Below are 18,324 nucleotides of genomic sequence, written 5' to 3'. Positions count from 1 at the left end.
TGGATTTGGCACAGGATTTTTTATGAGAATTGATATAGGAACGCGCATTCGTGTTACTGGATAAAAATCTACGTTAATTCCAATATGATTACCTACATCTTTTCTGACATAATTTTGGTGTCAATTTCCTATGTCAATTTCCTTTGTCAATTTCCACCATACTTACCAATATAAAATCTTACAAAAATTCTTAGTTAAAATCTTACTTAATAATTATTAAAAATTTGTCTATATAGAATCGTAGAAAAATTCCTACATAAAATCTTACTTAATTATTAAAAATTTACCTATATAGAATCATACCAAACTTCCTACATAGAATCTTACTTACCCTATTAAAAATACCCACATGGGATCCTACATGGGATCTTACGTGGGTTCTTATACAAAAACCTGTATAAAATCCCAGATCCCACGTAAGAATCGACATGGGATCCCATGTAAAAGCACATGTATATTTGGGACACGATTTGAAACAGGAATTCATGTGGGAATTTGAGTTTGTGTATATCTACATAAAAATCCACATGAATTCCTATGTGAGAATACATAAAGGATTCTATAAAGGATTTCATATGGGATTTCATATGGGTTTTCATGTTTCATATATAAGATTTTACATAGGATTTCACAAAAGATTTAATATGTGATTACATTAGGGATCCATTGTGAGAATTTTCAAAGGATTAAAAATTATTTAATTAAAAATTAAATAATAAATTGTATTAGCATTTTAAATCATCAGGAAGAAAAAAATTAGATAATTTGAAACACTTCTTCTGAGCTATAAACTCTCAGTTATATAGTCTTAAAAAATCATGTTAACAGGGGGAGAAGTCGCTCTCGCCACCTGGCGGTGAAAGTATATGAACTGTGGTATTCTGTATCATTAATAAAAAACCACATGGGATTCTATGTAAGATCCCATGTGGAAAATTATATGGAAAATAATATAGGATCTCACCTGGGATTTCATATAATTTTCATTTCTATGTAAAATCCTACGTAAGATCCCATGTAATTTCCTATGTTATTTCCCGCATATGAAACCATATGAGATCTTACGTAGGATTTTACATAGAAATGAAAATTATATGAAATCCCAGGTGAGATCCTATATTATTTTCCATATAATTTTCCACATGGGATCTTACATAGAATCCCATGTGGTTTTTTATTAATGATACAGAATACCACAGTTCATATACTTTCACCGCCAGGTGGCGAGAGCGACTTCTCCCCCTGTTAACATGATTTTTTAAGATTTTATGTAGGAATTTTTCTACGATTCTATATAGACAAATTTTTAATAATTATTAGGTAAGATTTTATGTAGGCATTTTGGTAAGATTTCATGTAGGTAATTTTTTAATAATTAAGTAAGATTTTATGTAGGAAGTTTGGTATGATTCTATATAGGTAAATTTTTAATAATTAAGTAAGATTTTATGTAGGAATTTTTCTACGATTCTATATAGACAAATTTTTAATAATTATTAAGTAAGATTTTAACTAAGAATTTTTGTAAGATTTTATATTGGTAAGTATGGTGGAAATTGACAAAGGAAATTGACATAGGAAATTGACACCAAAATTATGTCAGAAAAGATGTAGGTAATCATATTGGAATTAACGTAGATTTTTATCCAGTAACACGAATGCGCGTTCCTATATCAATTCTCATAAAAAATCCTGTGCCAAATCCATATGTGCTTTTTTATGGATTTCTACGTAGATTCTTACAATCATTCTAGGATTTTTTATGAATTTATAGTTAGTATTCTATGTAAGATCTTATGTAGGATCCTACATAGGGATTTTCAGTAGGGATTATACTAAGTCAGGGTGTCTACGAGTCCTTGAAGTCCTGGAATTCCTGGAAATGTCCTGGAATTTGAAAAAATGTCCTGAAATGTCCTGGATTTTAAACTGTTGACCTTGAATTTTCCATGTTTTGTTTTTCAATATTCAATAATTTAAAAATTTTACTCATATTTAAAAAAAAAATAAATTTTTTAATCCATCAAAAAATAATTCCAATTTGTCATTTTATTAAAGAAACTAGTATCTACAATATTGATTTTGAACTCTTTTTATAATAAAACTAATATTTTTGTTCAATTTAAATTATGTTAATCGTGATATGAAATATTATTAAACAGGTTTGCCACAAAATTTTAATTTTGTTTTTCCCTGACTTTCCCTGATTTCCAGACAAAATTTTCACTTTTTCCCTGACCCTGAAGAACATTAATAACTTCTTTTTTAAATATATATTTAATCATTATTATTTTTCTACAGGAATTCTGATTCTCAAATTCAATAACTTATGAGAATATTTATAATAAAACAGGAGGAAATTTAAAATGACAAAATAATAAAATCATTATTTTATTTCATAAGAATATTGTAGGTAACTAAAAATTCAAATTTTCAAAGATTTTAATTTGAACCCTTTTAAAAATTCAATTATTTCAAAAAATTTACGCTATAATGTTTTCAATATTCAATTATAATTTAACTTTTTAAGTGAAATTCATTTTTAATCAATTTTTATTGGAAAATTTCCCGAGAATTCAATTATTTAAATACAAAAGTAAATAATTAATTCAGTAATATTGCATGTTTTTTTAAATTGAATTTTTATGAAGAATTTTATCAAAATTTTTAATAACAATTGAATTCTTTCGACAAACTTAAAGAAAAAAGATTGTAAAAATAAATGCAATTTTCTATCATTTTATTTAAAATTGTATAAAAAAATAATTGAAATTCTGCAATAAGTTTTGTTATTTATGAAAATAATTGAATTCTTGCAACGATTTTAATTAAAAATCTTTTTAAAGAATTAAATTCCTGTGAAGAATTTTATTTATAAAAATAATTAAATTCCAGAGAAAAATATTATTATTTATGATCAAATAATTAATTTCTTGTAAAGAATTTTATTCAAATTTTTTTAAATAATTGAATTTTTCAGAATTTTTAAAAACTTTTTAAAAATAATTAAATTTTATTAAAAAATTGAAAATAATTGAAATCTGACAACGAATTAAAAAATTTTTTTAAAATAATTGAATTGTTTCGAAGAGTTCTACAAACATTTTTGACAATAATTGTATTTGTAGAAAAATGTTGTATTTCACAAAAATAATTGTATTCTATGACCGATTTTATTATAATTTTTTTAATTTATAAAGCATTTTATCAAAATTTCTAAAAATAATTGAATTCTCAAACAACAAAATAATTGATTTCTAGGGAAGAATTTTATTCAAATTCCTTTAAATAATTGAATTCCCATAAAAAATGTATATTATTTGTGAAATTAATTGAATTCTTAAGAAGAAATGTATTGATAACAATTGAATTGTATAGGAAAATTTGATTAAAATTGCAATTTAATTAACTAAATCTTGTAAATAGAATTATTAAAAGAATTTTATTTAAATGTTTTGAAATAATTGAAATTCTCAGACTATTTTTTTCCATTTTTGACTATTTTTTTTCTCATTGAAATGAGGAAAATTTTCGAAAATAATTGAAATGTTGCCAAGAATTTTATTAAATTTTTGGAAAATAATTGAATTTTAGAGAAGAATTTTATTATTTATAAAGATAATTGTAATTTTGACGAGAATTTTTAAAAAAATTTTAACATAATTGAATTTATGCGAAGTTATTTAAGAGAAATTATTGTCAAAAATAGAAAAGATTGAAGGGTTTGTATTAGAATTCCTTGCAATTTCATAGTTTATAATGCAAACAAAAAAGACACCAAAATTCAGAACTTTCCTATAAATTCTAAAAATTTAATTTTTTCCAGTACTTTTAATAAAAATCCTTGACTTTTTCCTGAATTTCTTGACTTCCCTGATTTGTGGCAATCCTGTTACATATATAAATGTCCTGGAATGTCATGAAAATGTCCTGGAATTTTAAGTCATATTTTTAGTAGACACCCTGTAAGTATTGATCGCGATCCAGAATCTATTAAAAATATTTAATAATATTCTGGAGCGCGATCAATTTAGTTGGCTTATGCGACTATTTTTATTTAATCACAAGATATTGGACCAACCAGCTTATTTACATGATTACCCTTATTTACTCTGTAGTGTAATAATTACCTTTATTTTCGTTGCAGATAAAAATTTGAATTTTAATTAATTTAATCTTATTCATTTACTTTTCATTAATATTTTTACTTGGATAAATACTTATTAGGCAACCGTTTGACAAACAAAAAGTGTTTTTTATTTACTGAAAATACAAAATATTCAATATATCAACTATTATTACTTTTATTATTATTTCATTCTTTTGCGTGAAATAATGAGTTCATTATTTGTTTATTTTTTGTTAATAATTTGAGGAAAAAGGCAAAATATGTTTTGTGTAAGTTCCTAAAATCATTGTTTATTTTAGTGTTCACAAGAAAAAAACCGCAGGGTGTCTGTAATTCTAACAGATTGTCGCAGAAAATTTTACAAAAACACATTTTCTGTTATAAAATATAATAAAAATTAAGAGTTGCATATTTATAATAAATAATAAAATAGTTATATGATATTAATATTATTATTAGTTTATTAACCATCATAATTTTAATACAATTTCAGAATCTTAAGAGACATTATGGATAATTTCGAAGACTACAATCAAGAAGAAGAAGAAGAAGAAGAGTCTTCTTCTTCTTCTTCTTCTTCTTCTTCTTCTTACTGCAACACTTACGAACAATTAATAGACGAGTTGACATGGTTGAAAAAGTCTTACAGATTCATTAATACACCAACAAATAAGACGGCCTTGTGGAATGTTCTTGGACGAAGTGATCAAAACCTGGAATACCAGCTATTCTGTTCGAAGTGCAAGGATAGGATAGGAACGGGAAATGTAGTTGAGAGAGTTTGTCGCTGCGGAGTGTGTGGCCCAGATCTCGACAAAGCAAATATTGCGACATTTGTACACATAAGACTGACTCCTCAGTTACAAGATCTTTTCAATACCCCTAACATTGATCAATCACTAAGATACCAAGAAACTAGAATCAAAATAGACGCTGAAAATGGAATTGAAGATATTTTTGATGGTCGAAGATATAAGAACTTGAAAAATCGGGGAAACTTTTTAGAGAATGAAAATAATTTTTCATTTACTGCATGGACCGATGGTATTAAACTGACAAAGTCGTCTCCCGCTACAGCATATCCAGTTGTTTTACAATTGAACGAATTGTCGCCTCACGCAAGAAAACACAATATGTTCCTAACTGGATTGTGGGTGTCAAATACGCATCCATCGATGAACAGCATATTGCGCCCTGTGTGTAATGAACTGCGAGAATTGTATCATAATGGAATCCGTTGGATACGAAACAATCAAGAGGTAATAAGTAAATTTATAACTATCATGTTGATCGCAGATTCAGTAGCTAGGCCTGATGTTTTAAGAATGAAACGATTCAACGGGAGATGTGGTTGCACTTATTGCCTCGCAGTAGGTGAAATGATTGAAAACACTTGGATATATAGAGTAGGTAATTATGAATCACGAACAAATGAATCTATACGTCAAGATGGACTAGAAGCACTTGTGACAGGGGGTATTGTTAATGGCGTAAAGGGCGTTTCTGCTCTAACAAGGTTACCAGAATTTGATCTTCGAGAGAATGTACCAATAGATGGCGCACACAATTGCTATCTTGGAGTTGCTAAGCGTTTAGTGGTGAGGTGGCTCACTGATGCAAACGAAGCATGGTATATTGGAGGTCCGGACTCAATAGCTGCTATCGATGCCAAACTTTTAACCATCAAGACGCCAACAAAAATTTCTCGGACACCTAGAAGCATAACGTTATACAAAATGTGGAAGGCTTCAGAATGGAGAAATTGGCTCTTATATTATGCCCTCCCATGTCTTAACGGAATTTTGCCACCAAGATATTTAGTTCATCTGGAAAAACTCGTCAGGGCGATTTATGTCCTTAATTCTGATCCCTGTTTAAAAAAATTATTAAAATGGATAGGATTTGATAGAATTTTCTTCCTTCACTCCTTGAAATTCGAATCCAATTTAATCAAATATTGAAAATCCAATCCACTTCTATCCAAAGTAGAAAATTAAATCCATTCCTATCATAAGTTTTGATGTATTATCTATCAAAGTTAATAATATACTAAAATTCAATATTTTACTATCAAGAGTTTGGATACGAATTCTATCAAATTCTATGAGTCGAAAAATCTTATAATTTTCTATCCATGAGTTTTGATTGAATATGTATCAAATTCTTTCCAAATGAAAATCTAATATTTCTCTATCCAAGATTTTGATACGAATTCTATCAAATTCTATGAGTCGGAAATTCTTATAGTTTGCTATCCATGAGTTTTGATTGAATATCTATCAAATTCTTTCCAAATAAAAATCTAATATTTCTCTATCCAAGATTTGGATACAAATTCTATCAAATTCTATGAGTCGGAAATTCTTATAGTTTGCTATCCATGAGTTTTGATTGAATATCTATCAAATTCTTTCCACATGAAAATCCATTATTTCTCTATCAAAAGGTTTGGATACAAATTCTATCAAATTTTATGATTATTCCCCAAATGTCATTTTACCGAACTGCACTTTTGCGAATAGTCATTTTTGCGAAAAGTCATTTTTACGAATTGCCATTTTTGCGAATTGTCACTTTTGCGAATCGCCATTTTTACGAATCGCCAATATTATGAATTGTCATTTTTGCGAATAGTCATTTTTGCGAAAAGTCATTTTTACGAATTGTCATTTTTGCAAATTGTCATTTTTGCGAAAAGCTATTTTTGCGAATTGTCATTTTTGCGAATCGCCATTTTTACGAATTGTCAATTTTCCGAAAAGTCATTTTTGCGAATTGTCATTTTTGCGAAAATTCCTATAGTAAATCTGCTTGTATGCATATATAGATTCACTATAGGAATTTTCGCAAAAATGACTTTTCGGAAATTTGACAATTCGTAAAAATGGCGATTCGCAAAAGTGACAATTCGCAAAAATGATTTTTCTCGAAAATGTCTTTTCGTAAAAATGACAATTGGCAAAAATGACTTTTCGGAAAATTGACAAATCGTAAAAATGGCGATTCGCAAAAATGACTTTTCGGAAAATTGACAATTCGTAAAAATAACGATTCGCAAAAATGACAATTCGCAAAAATAGCTTTTCGAAAAAATGACAATTCGCAAAAGTGATATTTCGCAAAATTGGCTTTTCGCAAAAATAAGTACTTATTCGCAAAAGTGCAGTTCGATAAAATGACATTTCGGAAAAAATGACATTTGGGGAATAATCATGCGCCCCTTTATTGTTTTGTTGTGAACTACAGATTTTCATAAAAGTTTTAACATTTTAGAAAATCAACGAAATTTTTTTAACACAGTTGAGCTGTGTTTTTTATTTTTTTATTTCGTTTGATGTTATTTTTTGCAAATATTTACAAAAAATTACAAAGCGGTCAAATGACATTTAAGCAAAAATTTATTAAATATTTAATTAATATTTTTAACATAATAGCATATATTGCAAATCTCTATAAATATTTTAATTTCTGCTTGTATTTTTATGGGTACTTACAAAAATTATAATATTTTACATAAACTTACGTTTTTCAAATTTGCAGTTTATATAGACAGGTCGAAAAATATTTCTCACGTCGATTCGGTAGCCGCGGTCGTTAAGCGTTTAGATAGATAGGTCATAGGTGCGGGGTTCGATTCCCATAGGGTACAAATTTTAATTTAATTCTTCCAGTTTAATTAAAATGTTTGTATGTTTGGAGTGTGCTAAGAATATAATGTTATTAATGGTCATAAGAATCTTTTATTATTTTTTCCACAAATATTTTTTTTCAAAGCGTATGTTTTCAATTGAGGCCTTGGATCCAATAACTCGCCCGACGCTCGAAGGCACGCGCTAATGCCAGTCGGGTAGCAGTGAGTGGCCCAGAGGCGCTCACTGCTCACTGACTGGCAGTTGCGCGTTCCTCCGAGCGTCGGGCGAGTTATTGGATCCAAGGCTTCAATTGTAACCACCTTGGATACAATAGGAAAGAACTTTCTGTCATTTTTCGATATAGGATTTGATAGAATTTAAATCAAAAAATCTTATTGGATTGGAAACAATTTTTAATAATCAATTTTGATAGAATTTGATAGGACTTTCTTTGAAATCAGTGGGACAACATGGGACAATTTTCGGATAGACAAAGTATTGATTTGGATAGACTTTCTATTAAAAGTATGTGATAGAAACTGATTGTAATTTTTGAAAATTTTGGATTCAGAAACAGGATTGAAATGGAAAGAAATTTTTTTCTTTCCATTTCTATCAAATTTTTTAAACAGGGATTCCATCACTGAAGCTCAATTAAACACCGCGGAAGATTTACTCAACGTTTTTGTTACAGACTACCAGACAAACTATTCCTTGAGAAACATGGTATACAATTTGCATCTTCTCACTCACCTTGTTAGCTGTGTTCGTAATTGGGGTCCCTTGTGGGTATTTTCTCCTTTACCATTCGAATCATTGAATCGAAAATTCACCGATTCTATAACAAGTCCAAACTATAGAGCAAATCAAGTAATCACTAGGTTCTTCATGAGAAAATTTGTCATTGTAGCTTCAAGGCAAATACCAGTTGCAAATGTAACAAGAACAGAAACACATCGTCTTTTAAAGCTCACACGTGAACACGTTCAAGGAATGCCAGAAGCACACTATTTTTTAGGCCTAGGAAGATCAAAAGTACGTCATTTTGAACAAGAAGAAATCAATTTGATAAGAGCTGCTGGACAACATATCAGACCCGACAGAGATGTACGAGTTTTCAAGAAAGCCTGCATTCATGGCACTGAGTATAAAATTTATGAGAATAAACGTCGTAAGTTTTGCGATAACTTTGTATTTACTAGAGATTCAAGATTCTTTGTTATAGAGAAGATATTATATTATACACATCATGGTGATGTAATGGCTGGCATCATTGGCCAAGCTTTGCGACCTATCGGAAATGCATATAGAGTACCTCATATGCAACGTTTGGAAATGACAGAGGAAAGACGCTTTATTAGCTACAGAGAAGTAAGAAGTCCTGCTTTTCTAATTCCTATCACGGAAAATTTGGCTGCTGTACCTCTCAGCAATGTTTGGGAAACTGATTAAAATTAGACGTTGTTGTATTATCGACAAATATATCTACGATAAATATTTCAGGTATTTATGAATTTCTCAAATTACATTTTAAATCTTTATGTTAAAAATTTCTTAACAGGAAAACATAAAAATTGAGCTAATAAATTTAATTTACTTTGTATAATGAAGCAAAAATGAAATATTTTTAAACAGTTTAAAAAATAAAACGAAAATTTTTTTCAGATGAGATAACGCTAGTCTAAGTTTTTTGTTCATCGAGTTGATGGGATAAATCAATGATTGACAATTATCGATGCAATCGACAAGCAGCAGAATCACGAAAAATTGATTGAAGATCCCAAAATTATGGATTTTTATACGAGAAAAATATACATAATGGAGCTCACATGTAAGCATAATTTTTGTTTTATTAAATGTTAAATATGAACCACTCTAGACGCGCATATACATTTATAAAAAATGTTCAAATCTATACAGCATAAATAATTGATTACGAACCAATAAGTTTTATTTTTGTTGCTTTAATGTCGGACAGATTCACCTTTGAAAGTAACAGTTTTCAACGTCCTAGAAGTTGTCAATGCCATTTCATTTTTAACAAAAAAAATATTGTGCTAATTTTTTTTTAAAAATTAAAATTTGATAAAAAAATAAAAAAAAATTTCAAAGTCAAGAAAGTAACAACAAAAAAACGCTGAATAAAAAATTGTTTGAAATACATTTACAGGGTTTACACAAGTCAGTGAAAAGTCAGGGAAATTAGAATTGGTTAGGGAAGTCAGGGATTTTTATTAAAAGTACTGTAAAAAATTAAGTTTTTAGAATTTATAAGAAAATTCTGAATTGTTGTTTATTTTTTGTTTGAATTTAAATCGAAATTTTAAGAACAACTGATTACAGAAATTCAATTATTTTCAAAAGTGATGAACTTTTTCGCATAAATTCAATTATGTTAAAAAATATTTTAAAATCCTCGTCGAAATTTCAATTATCTTTATAAATAATATAAAATCTAAAATTCAATTGTTTTGAAAAATTTTAATAAAATTCTTGTCAAAATTTTAATTATTTTTTATATCTGCTAATTTAATAAAATATTCCAAAATAATTCTATTATTTAAACGAAATTATAATAAAAATTTAACAGGAATTCAATTTCTTACCAATTTTTTGTAAATTTCTTCGCACCAATTCAAATATTTTTAATTTTTCAATAGAGAGAATTGAAAAAAATAGTTTTTATCCCACATGCACAAAAACGGCGCTTTCTGATAGCAGCCGACAGGGAGGAAAGTCATTCATTTCTTCGACCGTATGAAAATGGCGGCCGTGTTCTCCCAAGGGCAAGAAAATTAGCTGTTCACATGCATTTTTCTTGCCCAAGGGAGAAGACGGCCGCCATTTTCATACAAATCGAACAAGTGAATGACTTTTACTCCCTGTCGTCTGCTATCTGAAATCGCCGCTTTTGTGCATTAGGAATAAAAAATATCGTAAGTAACACGAGAATAAAGGCAGCCAATTTCTTTACACCGTAAAGAAATGGCTGCCTTTCTCCTCTTGTTGCTTAATATACTATTTAAGAAATTCAATTATTTCGAAAAATTTAAATGAAATTATTTTAGAAGTTCTATTATTTTAAAAAATTTTGACAACATTATTTACAAGACTAAGTAAATAAAATTGTAATTTTAATAAAATTTTGTTATACAATTCTTCTTAAGAATTCAATTATTTGCTCGGATAATACAATTTTTTATGAAAATCCAATTATTTAAAAAAAATTTAATAAAATTCTTCGCTAGAAATCATAGACTACAATTATTTTCATAAAATACAACATTCATCCTAGGAAACAATTCAATTATTTTCATAAAAAATAAAAATTCTTTGAAATTCTTCGATTTTTTTAAATTGTGAAAAATTCAACTATTCAAAAAAATTTAAATAAAATTCTTCACAAGAAATTAATTATTTTCATAAATTATAATATTTTTCTCCGGAATTCAATTATTTTCCCAAATAGAATTCTTTACGGGAATTCAATGCTTTAAAAAAATTTTTAATAAAATTTTTCGCAAGAATTCAATTATTTTCATAAATAACAAAACTTATCGCAGAATTTCTATTATTTTTTATACAATTTTAAATAAAATGATAGAAAATTGCATTTATTTTTACAATCTTTTTTTTAAATTTGTCAAAAGAATTCAATTGTTATTAAAAATTTTGAGAAAAAATTCTTCATAAAAATGATATTTTAAGAAACATGCAATTATTGAATAAAATATTTATTTTTGTATTTAAAAAATTGAATTCTTGGGAAATTTTCTAATGAAAATTGATTAAAAAATGAATTTCACTTAAAATTTTAAATTGTAATTGAATATTAAAAGCATTATAGCGTGAATTTTTAAAAACAATTGAATTTTGAAAAAGGTCCAAATTAAAATCTTTGAAAATTTTAATTTATAGTTACAATATTCTTATGATGAGAAATACACTAGAACCTCCAACGATTGCATCTCTATCTATTGCAGTTGTTTACGAAAGTTTGGTGGTCATCCGCTAGGGGGGTGAGAGGGGAGGACACCGCCATATTAATGCGAAGGCAGTATTGTACTAAGTTTAGTGTTCTTTTGCGCCCCGTTTTTTAAAGTTGTATTTTCATATTTCAACATGAGACTGAAAAAGGTCAAAAACGTAAAAGAACGCACTTAGACATTGAAACTAAACATAATATTTAAAAAAAATAAAAAATGGCGAGGATAAAAATGACATTTTACGCCAATACAAAATATGTGAGAGTGTACGGCCCTGAGTGTTGACACTTTTATGGAAAGATGGCGCCAAGGTGAAAACCTCCATCTATTGCACACAAGAAGGTCACGCTGCAATCGTTGGAGGTTCTATTGTAATGATTTTATCACTCTGGCATCTTAAATTTATTATAAAACATGAGGAAATCGATCACTCCAAGTCGCAAAGACTCGGAGTGGTCGATTTCGTCATGTTTTATAATAATATTTTCATAAGTTATTGAATTTAAGAATCTTAATTCCTATAGAAAATTAAAAATGATGAAATATTTATTTAAAAAAGAAGTTATTAATATTCTTCAGGGTCAGGGAAAAAGTGAAAATTTTGTCTGGAAATCAGGGAAAAGTCAGGGAAAAACTTAAATGCTAAATTGTGTACATCTAGCACAAAAATAGAATTGCCATGTGAACACAAAAACTTGTATTTACACTAATTTTATAATTTCAAAACCCATTTAAAAATAACTTTATAACATGAATTTTGTAAAAACGGTTTTTCCTCAAAAACAAATTTTGTGCTAGTACATTGTGCACAATTCAGCATAAAATTTGAATTTTTATTCTTCCTAATAAATAAAATAAAATTTGTTTTAAAAAAAATAATGTTTGCAAAATTTCTGATATCAAGTTAATTTTAATTGGTTTTGAAATTATTTAATTTGTTAAAATATAAGTTTTTTAGGCTCAAATAACAATTTTTTTGTGCTAGATGAGCACAGTTTATCACAAATTTTGTTTTTAAGAAAAACCATTTTTGCAAAATTTCTGCTACCAAGTTTATTTTAACTGGTTTTAGAATTATATAATTTGTGAAAATAATAACTTTATTGTCCATAAATGGCAATTATCTTTTTGTGCTAGAAGAGTACAATTTAGCACAAAATTTGTTTTTAAGAAACAATCATTTTTGCAAAATTGCTGATATCAAGACAGTTAACTTTAATTGAGTTTTGAAATAAATTCAAATTTTTTGTGTTCAAATGGCAATTCTATTTTTGTGCTCGATGTGCACAATTAAGCATTTATATGTATTGCACACAATTCTTTATTTAGCGTTTTTGTGGTTACTTTCTTGACTTCGAAAAAAAAATTTTTATTTTTTAATCAAATTTTAATTTTTTTAAAATACTTTTTGCGGCACAAATTAGCACAAAATTAGCACAATTTAAAACAATATTTCTTTTCTGTTAAAAATAAAATGGCATTGCCAACTTCTTGGACATCGCAGTTTTCAGGACGAAATAACTTTAATAAAATCAAAATATAATAATCTGACCCATTTATTTATTCATTTATTTATTATATTTTTTACTATATTTTTACAATTTTTAAATTTTTATAAAAAAATATAAATCATTATTGTTGTGTATGCTGGTTAAGTAATCCTATTTCAAAACAAAAGTTCTGGTTTTGAATAATAAGCTGTGGAAAATTAAAGCAAATATAGTATATTTCGTAAGGAGTGTGAGCAGTTGCCGATTTTTGATCGAGCGCTTTTTTGGATGGAAATGTATTCAGAAATCAAAAACAGGGATTGTTTTCTCTTAGAAATTACTTTTCAAAAATTTTAATTTTTACGACTTCTTAAAATTGTTTATTTATAAACCGTTAATACAATTTTTTTATGTCCTATCGAAAATTTAAAAACTGTTCAATTCATATATACATTTGTAATGAAAAACCGATTATACAGAAAATGCCCCTCAATTAAAAATATGATAATTAACAATTATTTACGTATAAAATTTTTGAATAATTAATATTTTTTATTGAAAACGATTAATGATTATACCGTTCAACTTTTTTAGTCTCTTTACAAGTAATTATTATTTATAATGAATAATAACTAATACTATTATTTAAAAATTTTATAAATAAATAATTACTGTTATTTAAATTATTTTTTATTAAGGGGCATTTTCTTTCTAATCGAATTTATACTCAGAAATGTATTTGGAATATTGAACAATTTTTTAATTTTTGATGAGTCATAAAAACAAAACTTTTTATTAACAAATATTATGTTTTATTAATAAACAAATAAATTCTGAAATATCTAGTGTTATCTAATTAAAAACTTGCATCACATTTTGACCCCATTTTGGTTTTTTCAGAATATACCTATTTTTTCAAAATACTCTGTGTTTCTACTTGGGAAACCTTTATTATCAATGTAGATTTTTGAAGCAGGCACCCTAACTAAATTAAGAAAAATATTTATTTGAGATTCTATCTACTAAAACATACTTATATATTGAGTCAAACTTTTCTGGTGTTCCACAACATACCATTTTACAGTACAAATTTTTAATTTCGTATTTTAACTTTAAAATTAATTTAAAAATTAGCAAGAATTTTCATAAATTTTGATGAAATTTTTTTATAGTGATCAAAAAGTCAGTTCAAACTTTTGGAATTTTATAATGCGGGACACTGAAAAGGGCAGCAATCTAGTGTGCACTCAGAGACTAAACAACTGTTTTTGAAGAATGACAGAAACAGAAGATTGGCTATATGTATGGCAGATGGATATACAACTCTCATTCTGGCAGCAGTGGACTACATAGGGTGTTTACGAGATGTACGCCTCGAGGCGCCCCGGAGCCACAAAAGGTTCTCAACTAGAATTTTATTTGTAACATGGGTTGAACATATGAATGAGCTTTAGGCAACACGTATTATTTATTTTTCTACATTTTCTTCCCATGTGAAATGTTTGTTTATGTTAAATAAAGTGATGTGACAATTAAAAAATAATTAAATTATTTTTGTATCATCAGTGAAAACATAAAAGATAATGTGAAATTTGTTTTAATTTTTTGGATATTCCATGTTATGGTACGTTGTTTTGATGAAATTTTGCTTGTAAAAATATGGATAACATTTTTAAGGTTAGTTTTAATTTCATGCAATTATAATTCAACTAAATAATAATTACAGTAACATCACAGTAATATTGCGCGCTAATGTTACTGTAATATTACATGAGATTCAAGTTATACTTATTTAGTTAAATGTAAAAAACAATTTTAAATAAAAATTTTCTTTAGGATGACCAAACGATTGTTATAAATTTATTAAAAATTAAATTTTTATTCAAATCAACAAAATTTTTTTAATATAACAAATAAGATAGGCTGATTGAACATTTCAGTTCCGTAAAATAAAATGTTTCTATGAGTATAAAAAATTTCCAAATTTCTTTTTTTTTTTAGTAATGTCAAAGTTAGACCTTTTGAAGCGAATGACAGTATATTTTTATCACATTACATTATTATCTTTCATAATATTTATACGTCATTATTTCTTTTACAGACTAAAACTTTAAAAATTTATGATGAAATCTACTTTGGACCAAACAAGTTACTATCGTAGTTACTCATACCAAAATATCCATGAGAAAGAACATCAGAAAGACTTATTTTATATGTATAAAAATCATTTTCAAGATATAGCAAAACGTTTATTCAAAATTGAGAAGAAAAGATTTAATCTTAATGAGACAGAAGAAAGTGGTAAAAAGGAATCAGAAAATTAAAGAACAAAATCATAAAGAAAATTGCAACCCGGCTTTTAAAAACGACAAAAAAAGGAAGAAATAAAGTAACGAAAACAGTAAGAGCCCAAAAAATTATAAAAAGAGGATTAGGAAGATAAAAAAATGGAATGGAACTTCTAAATGGAACTTCTTTTAAGTTTATTGGTTTCTTTATTTTATCTGTTCAATTCTTAAATCACACCATCGTAATAACAAATATGTAACATATGGACACAAAAATTGTCAACACATAAAGAAGCATGCTAATTTTTTCGTGGAAAATATAAATTATAAATTTAGTAAGAGGCACTTAACAACAAAAATTTTTGTTTGTATGTTTAAAAAAATACAATTTTTAAAGAATATTACCATTCTCCTTCGAATAAAATAAGTTCTGATTAAAATAAAACTAATAGGGTGTCTACTGGTCATGGAATTCCAAAAATTGTTCTGAAAGTCCTGGAAATTTTAAGAATTAAAACTTTTGTCCTTCAATTTTATTTCTTTTGCTTCTATATTTTTAACTTAACTAGACCATTAAATAATTAGTCGTGAAAATAAAAAAATTACTTTGAATAAATTATATTTTATAGATGTACAATTTCTTAAAAAAAATTGTATTTAATTTATTATAATACAATTTTATGTCTTTGAAAAATAAGCAATTTGTTCTGGAAAAGTCCTTGAAATGTCCTGGAATTTTATAATTATTTCTCAGTTGACACCCTGACTAACTTTAGCGTTTAAATGTAAATTGAGTAACATTGCTTTTCGTAAAAATAAATAAAGCTATTTGTTAATGAACATTATATTAAAATCTTCACTCGCTCTCTAAAGTTTTTATTCTTCGATAGACTAAAAAATTTCAAATTTTTGGTTTTTAAAAGTCTTACGGTGGCCCCTTTAAAGTTACAATATTATTGATTTCTAATCTCCTCTTGCATGAGCATATTCACTATATTTCTTCTCTTTTGAAGGGCAGTCGCATTATAGACATCATCTTGATCATGTAAGTCATTGACAATGTTTTGAGCTCTTTGTTCGTCAATGTTATTTAAAATTTCATCATTTACATCGTCGTCCAAATCGAGACAAATATTGTGAAGCACACAACACGCAATGATTATTAGTGACCCATATGCTACATTTTGCAAGTAAAGATACAACAATCTTCTGAATCGTCCTTTTAGTAATCCGAAGGCTCGCTCAATAACCATTCTAGTTCGAGAGAGACACTTATTAAAATTAATTTGATCTTCCGTTAAATGCCCATTGTCCTTGAATGGGACCATTAAAAATGGATGTAGTTTGTATGCAGCATCTCCAATAATATGCATGTCAAGGGGACAGACATTTTCTGGTGCTGTGATGAGCTGCTGACCCATGGGGCTCATTTCGAAAAGGCGGTTGTCGTGTACGCTACCACAGACACCAGCAAAAACATCAACAAACTTTCCCTGGCTGTCGCACATTCCTTGCAAGAGGAGGGAATGGTAACCTTTACGGTTTATGTAACTTGCGGCATTAGTGCAAGGAGCACTAATTTCCACATGACAACCATCCACTGCTGCTAAAACATTTGGAAATGGGCCAACATTCAAAAATTTGTTAATCGTTTGATTAAAATTTTCAGCTGCAGGCCATCTTATGTAATCTCCAGACACTGTGTTTAAAACCTTACTCACACTAAGCATGCAGTTCCATGCAGTGTCTTTACAAACACCAAAACGATCAGCTATCGATCTATAACAGAAAGTCAGTTGATTGTTTTTTTATATATTAATATATAAGGTCATGTTATTCAGTAGTCACGTGTTCTATATGCTTTACTATGGAAACACGTGACCACTGAATAACATACCCATAAGTTGATATTCGTGAATACACTCGATTCTCGTTATAACGACGATCTCGGGACTTCAAAATCTCGATATTACCACGGAAGGAGAGGATCCTACTTCACGTTCTATTCAAACGTCAAATACGTGCAAAATTTTTCGTAAAGTATGTTTATTTATATTAAAAGTTTTTGAATTATGGAATCAGTTTAAAGAAAAAGTAAGTATTTTTAATAATAATCGGATCACTAGATTCTTTAGGTTAAATAAAGATAAGAGTCGATTAATTTTGTCGTTTTTTTTTTGAGTTAATTAAAATTTTGGTTAAATTAAATTCTTAAATTCGTTCGTGCTTTTTCTGTTGTTGTATCGAGAGTTTTAATGTTCGTTATAACGAGAGAATGTTGTAACGAGATTCGTTATAACAAGAATCGAGTGTAATTGTAAGATGCAGAAAAACTGTACCTATAAACTTCTTGATTGCAGTATGTCCATAGAGCAATGCAAAGTTGCTTTTCCGGACACAAAACACTTGGTCCACCATCTTTTCTAATTAGTAAGGGACCAATTGTTTCAATTAGATTTGCGAAAGTCATCCGGGTCATACGAAAGTGTTCTTTAAAATCTATAAAAGATGAATATTATGCAGCAAGGTTTTAACAAACTTTTTCAATCATGAAAATGATTTGAAATATTTAAAAAGTTTTACAAGTTTCTTGTCTTTTATATTTGTTGCAACCCTTATTTTTATTTACATAAAGATTTTCACATTCTTCACTAAATGAAAATTAATTATATATCGAAAAATTTACCTCTGGATACCAGAAATTTTAAGTTACAATTGTTTGGCTGCAAATCATAATTTTCGGGATGCGAATAGATTGGGACCGAGTATTTCCGAATGGATTTTTCTTGCTGAACACGA

At 27.7% G+C, this 18,324-nt stretch overlaps 1 protein-coding gene across 1 annotated transcript; it reads right to left on the bottom strand.

Annotated features, from left to right (window-relative positions):
- Positions 1–16,478: 16,478 nt before the first annotated feature.
- On the bottom strand, positions 16,479–17,995 carry LOC122507551 (putative nuclease HARBI1). The gene is made up of 2 exons (XM_043620336.1): positions 17,865–17,995; positions 16,479–17,304 (listed from the first exon to the last, which is right to left on the bottom strand). The coding sequence occupies exons 1-2, from the start codon at positions 17,993–17,995 to the stop codon at positions 16,479–16,481; spliced, it is 957 nt and encodes a 318-aa protein (XP_043476271.1).
- Positions 17,996–18,324: the final 329 nt, after the last annotated feature.

The sequence above is a fragment of the Leptopilina heterotoma genome, unplaced genomic scaffold (assembly GCF_015476425.1).
Source record: "Leptopilina heterotoma isolate Lh14 unplaced genomic scaffold, ASM1547642v1 Lhet_472, whole genome shotgun sequence".
Classification (NCBI taxonomy): domain Eukaryota; kingdom Metazoa; phylum Arthropoda; class Insecta; order Hymenoptera; family Figitidae; genus Leptopilina; species Leptopilina heterotoma.
Note: the sequence above shows the minus strand (reverse complement) of the source record. Positions and strands in the feature narration are given on the sequence as shown.